The following is a 6000-nucleotide window of genomic DNA, read 5'->3' as shown; positions in this document are numbered from 1 at the left end:
CCATCCTCATCCTCCCCCCATCCTCCCCCTCCCCCATCCTCCTCCCCCCTCCTCCCCCCTCCTCCCCCCTCCTCCCCCCTCCTCCTCCTCCCCATCCTCCTCCTCCTCACCCCTCCTCCCTCCTCCTCCTCCCCCTTCTCACGCTCACGCCTCCGAACATGAACACGCGCGCCTCAGTGAAAAAAGGACTGAACTTCCTCTACAATCCAGTCACTTAGCCGATTAAACAAAGGGTCTTCTCCTCACCTGAGGTGAGAGAAACAGCTAAAATATCAACAGTTAAAAACCTCAACTCAGTTTCCTGAGTGAAAATGAAACAATGTTAATAGTTTTTCGGATCTTGGGCTGGAAGAGCTGTTGTGTTTGGCTCGCCTCAATTATCCAGCTTCACTCCACATGACATCAACAATCTCCTGTCAACTAAGAGGACAGGTCTGGGGTCCAGCTGGAGAGAGAGAGAGGTATGGGTTTAACTTCTCCTGGCCTTGCAATCTTTTCTGTTTAATTTTGCCTGTGGAAGCTGGTTTGGTGCAGTGACTAACACATGCAGAAATTGCCCAAGAGTCTGGTGGTTCTTGTGCCTTTAAGAAAAGGTTCATGAATTTGGAGCTCTGCAGAAATCCAGAGGCTGTAAGGTATCCTGGGAATCCAGATGCTCTAATACCAGGAAACTCAAGGACATAACTGGTCCGATCAGAGAGACTTTGCCTTTTATGGCATTGCACAATTCTGCAGGCATGCTATGGACATTATTCATCTCCATCTTAATACAGGTTGAATCAGTGCCAAAGTTAGAAGTGAAACCCTGACAAAAAATGCTTTTAAAAACGCAGTTGATAATTATGTTAAAAAAAAACCAAACTGATGGGCAGAAAAATTAAAATGAGCGCATAGAATGATGAAGAGTTGCTTTAAGGTGGTACAATTAACCATAGGAGAAAAGCGAAAATGCTTAAACTGTTTGTGCCAATGGGGTTTGCAGTTTTACTGACAGGAATCAGACTCGGTCTCCCCCATTTTAAAATGGGGAAGGTGGATTTGGAGACGGGAACAGTGCGACTGAGCTCCAGGGCCAGTGGGAATGATGAGCGAATGTCAGTCGTGGGGGAGGGGGAGGTGGGCGATTTCTTTGTTTATTCATTCATGGGACATGGGTGTCACTGGCTTCTCATGCCTAGTTGCCCTTGAAACTGAACGGTTTGCTCGGCCATTTCAGAGGGCAGTTGAGAGTCAACCACGTTGCTGTGGCTCTGGAGTCACATGTAGGCCAGACCAGGTAAGGACGGCAGATTTCCTTTCCCGAAGGACATTAGTGAACCAGATGGGTTTTTCCGACAATCGACAATGGTTTCATGGTCATCAGTAGATTCTTAATTTCAGGTACTATTTTATTGAATTCAGATTCCACCATCTGCCGCAGTGGGATTCAAATCCGGGTCCCCAGAACATTAGCTGAGTTTCTGGATTAATCATCTAGCGATAAAACCACCAAGACCATCAACGATTAATCCAGAAACTCCAGCGGTCTGGAGGTCACTGTGATAGTCTCACTGCCCCCCAATCGCCTGCAATGGGGATCTCGGCCAATTGGCAAATCAGCAAAGGTGAATCTGTAGCAGGCAAGAGAGGACAGGTTTCAGTTAACTGGCTTTAATCTTGCCCCACCCCCACACACGTTCCACAGGGCAAAGTGGCAGAAATGTTAAAATTGCGGACAAGTGGTTTTGGAATCAGAGTTTGAGACTTTTCAATCAAACTCGTGTACGGAGTGGCAGTAATGTCTGGGTCTCCTGTACAGGGGCGAGTCTGGAGCTGGGAAAACAGAAAACACAAAGAAAGTCATCCAATACCTGGCCGTGGTCGCCTCTTCCCACAAGAGCAAGAAAGATGCCAGCGCTATCGTAAGTCATTCTTTTGTTCATATTTTCTCATTGTGAGCTAACATTTCCGCTCAATATTGCTTCCAAACACCAACAGGAGATTCTGGAAAACTCCAAGATCGACATTGAACTTCTAGTTAGTGTGATAACTGAATATTGTTTGATTTTATTTTGCACAATAGTTATCATCGGGAAATGCAGCGAACGGTCCGAACATGCCCGGCTCAGTATTGTTTAGTTGGAATTGAACATTCAGTGACTACATTCACAGTTAAATGCAGACATTCAGAGGTTGCTGTCGAAGTTGCCCTGTTCCTACAGCCACTGCACAGACAGTATCTTCCCATTCAAAGCCATTAAACAGTAAATATTAAGGCTTGTCCATTCTAGTACAAGTTCCATTTTAACAAAATGATAAGTCTTAATTAGTGCCAAACAACCTCTCTGGCATTGAAAAGGAACATTTATAAGTGTGGAATCCATTCCTTTGGTTTTTAATTATTATTGGAGATTTAAAACAAATTGAAATAATGATTTAACTTTTCTCTCTTTCTCTCTTTCTTTCTCTCTCTCTTTCTCTCCTTTTTCTCTCTTTTTCTCTCTCTCTCTCTCTCTTTCTCTCTCTCTCTCTTTCTCTCTTGTTCTCTCTCTCTCTTTCTCTCTCTCTCTTTCTCTCTCTTTCTTTCTCTTTCTCTCTCTCTCTCTTTCTCTCTCTCTCTCTTTCTCTCTTGTTCTCTCTCTCTCTTTCTCTCTCTCTCTTTCTCTCTCTTTCTTTCTCTTTCTTTCTCTCTTGTTCTCTTTCTCTCTTTCTCTCTCTCTCTTTCTCTCTCTTTCTCTCTCTTTCTTTCTCTCTTGTTCTCTTTCTCTCTTTCTCTCTCTCTCTCTTTCTCTCTCTCTCTCTCTCTTTCTCTCTCTCTCACTGCCTTTTGCATTCTGTGCTTGTTTGACATTGAATTTGATATTCTCATTGACTCTTCCTGGTTGTGACTGTGTGTTGATCATTAATGACTCCTCTCCAGTTTGCGTCGGGAGACACACTGTTGCTTGTCCTGTCCACAGGTCCGGGTGCCCTATGGAGGATCTGACACTTTGTTTTTGGATAGGTGGCCGACAGGAATCTTTAATGCAAAGGCCCGTAGAAAGTCCACGTTAGTCACCCAGCACTCTGAGCAAAATCCAACCCAAAATGAAAATAACCTGTTGTAAATAGAAAAACTACCATTGTGCCATGTTTGAATTTACTTTAGAACAATCTGTGTTGCTTGGACTGACGGAAATGAATGGTGGGGAATGGAACTCTTTGCGTTTTCAGGCACTTGATGCCAGGATCAAATACTCCCAAATCCGGTAAAACGCACCCAGGTTCTGTTTAAAGATTTCTCTACCGTACCCGACACTGACCATTGACAATCCCCTGGCTGTAATCCAACCGGAGCAATGAGAGAATAATTCTCAATGATTCAATTTTGCTTTGCCACTGTCTGAGCTTCTTAAAAAAGGAACTGACTGAACCAATCTCAACCTCAAAGACCGAGAATTGGCCCTTTTCCAGGAAAACACACAAGAAGGGGCCCAGATGCTTCAAGGATCCACAGGCAGTACCGTCCTCAGCCTTGGGTGACCTCCACATCTGCAGGAACCAGTCCCAGCGGATAACGCTCCCGTCTCCCATTTGCTGCCGAGAAAGGGCGATTGGAGTCGGAAGCAGCAAGATTCCAGAACTGGACGGGAAGTCTCTCCACAATGGTGAGGGGCAAGCACATCCACGCTGTACTTAGAGTCATCGTGTCCGTCCCCAGACAAAGCCACCAAAACAGGCAAAATGTGGACTGTCTTCCAAGAAGTGCCAACAATAAATACTCGCAAAGGACCGTATGAGTAAACCTTGGGGTGTCCTTGGCTTGTGCCATTTTCCAAAGGGTGATGAAGAACATCCTCCAAGGGGCACCCAGAGTGGCATCCACCTGGATGACTTTTAATCTCCAAATCTATTGCAAAAGAAGCGAGTGTGTGGAACCTTCAATGCCAGGTGGTGGCTGAAGCGATTTACATACATTTAAGTTGAAACTAGACAAGCTTATGACGGGGAAGGGAATATAGAGAGTTAGGATGATCGATCTAGAAGAGGAAAGATGAGGCTAGACTGGTGCATAAACATGACATGGACCTATTGGGCCAAATATCCAATGGAATGTGTGTCATAAATCCAACAGAATCGAAGTTGCTGCAGTGAGTTTATTTTGTATATTGTGTTTTGCAGGTGGGGCAAATTATTACTTTTAAAGGCTGTCACAGTGGTTAGCACTGCTGCCTCACAGCGCCAGGGACCCGGGTTCAATTCCAGCCTCGGGTCACTGTCTCTGTGGAGTTTGCACCATCTCCCCGTGTCTGCGTGGGTTTCTTCCCACACTCCAAAGATGTTCGGGTTAGGTGGATTAGCCATGCTAAATCGCCCCTTAGTGTCAGGGGAATTAATAGGCTAAATACATCGGGTTACAGGGATCGAGCCTGGGTGGAATTAAGGTCGGTGCAGGCTCGATGGGCTGAATGGTCTCCTTCTGCACTGTAGGTGGCGTCCGATTCAAATGTGTTTGGTACGGCATTGACGGGGATGGATTATATCTTGTCAAAGAGAAGGTGGAGGCCATAAAAGAGGCTCCAGCTCCAAGGAAAACAACAAGAGTTAAATCCTTTCCCAGGACTTATAAATTACTCTGGGAAATTCATACCAAACCTGGCAACCCTGCAGGCATCTTCCGCATACAAGAAATCGGGAATGGTCGTGGCAAATGCCACAAGAGAAAAACTTTGCAAATATCAAATAATTGCTGTCAGCCAATATACTAGACCATTGTGACCTTGAGGCCACTCATTGTGATCTGTGAAACCTCTCACTGTGGGATAGGAGCGGTATTTTCATTGGGATGATGGGACAGAATGTCCAATTGCGCATGCATCACGAACCTTGGTGGATGCAGAGAGGGAGTATGTCCGGATTGAAAAAGATGGCCTGGCCATAGTGTTTGTGGGGAAAAAGTTCCGCACTACATCTATGGTCGGCATTTCACCATAGCAACCAATCACAAACCTTTGCTGGGCCTCTTCAAAGAAGACAAGGTGATTCCTCCCATTGCATCAGACCGGATTCAACACTGGGCACTGCTATTGAGGTGTATGAATATACCTCAGATGGGGGAGGAGACATATCACCAACGTGGATTCCGCTACCCCCCAGGCTTTCCCTCCGAAGATGGATGAAGTTGTCATGTCACTGAACTTCATGGACACTCTGCCAGTATCTGCCAAGCAAATCCAGGCATTGACCCAAAAGGACCTCCCCAAAGGTAGGGGAGTCTAAAACTAGAGGGCATGGGTTTAAGGTGAGAGGGGAGAGATACAAAAGTGTCCAGAGGGGCAATTTATTCACACACAGGGTGGTGAGTGTCTGGAACAAGCTGCCAGTGATAGTAGTAGAGGCGGGTACAATTTTGTCTTTTAAAAAGCATTTAGACAGTTACATGGGTAAGATGGGTATAGAGGGATATGGGCCAAATGCGGGCAACTGGGATTAGCTTAGGGGTTTAAAACAAAAGGGTGGCATGGAAATGTTGGACTGAAGGGCCTGTTTCCATGCTGTAAACCTCTATGATGTTATGCTGGTGAAACTAGGTCACGTCGTCCCAAGTGGTGGATCACCAGGGGCATCCTACAGAGGATTTGAAACCTTATCTCATTAAATATCAGGAGTTGAGTTTAGAAGATGGTATCATCTTGTGGGGAGCCCGGGTGATGAACCTGCATCCAGGCTAATACTTCAAGAATTGCACAATGGCCACCCAAGGAATTTCTAAGATGGAAATACTTGCAAAGAGCTGCGGCTGGTGACCTGGCATAGACACTGATATTGAAAACCTGGTCCAGTGTACAGTTTTGGTCGCCTTTTCTGAGGAAGGATGTTCTTGCTCTCGAGGGAGCACAGCGAAGGTTTACCAGGCTGATTCCAGGGATGGCGGGACTGATGTACGCGGAGAGATTGACTAGGTTAGAATTTTTTTCACTGGAGTTCAGACGAATGAGGGGGGGATCTCTTGGAGACTTATAAAATTCTAACAGGACTAGA

At 45.7% G+C, this 6000-nt stretch overlaps 1 protein-coding gene across 2 annotated transcripts in view; it reads left to right on the top strand.

The window, feature by feature from the left end:
- The window catches only part of myh11b (myosin, heavy chain 11b, smooth muscle), a 169961-nt gene that overhangs the window by 67447 nt on the left and 96514 nt on the right, over nt 1–6000 (top strand). For both annotated transcript variants that reach the window (XM_078240910.1, XM_078240911.1), the window contains exon 5: nt 1799–1901. In XM_078240910.1, the coding sequence (XP_078097036.1) occupies nt 1799–1901 (103 nt within the window). The remainder of the gene's footprint in view (nt 1–1798; nt 1902–6000) is intronic.

This window comes from Mustelus asterias, chromosome 23 (assembly GCF_964213995.1).
Source record: "Mustelus asterias chromosome 23, sMusAst1.hap1.1, whole genome shotgun sequence".
Classification (NCBI taxonomy): domain Eukaryota; kingdom Metazoa; phylum Chordata; class Chondrichthyes; order Carcharhiniformes; family Triakidae; genus Mustelus; species Mustelus asterias.
This window is presented reverse-complemented; position numbering and strand designations above follow the sequence as displayed.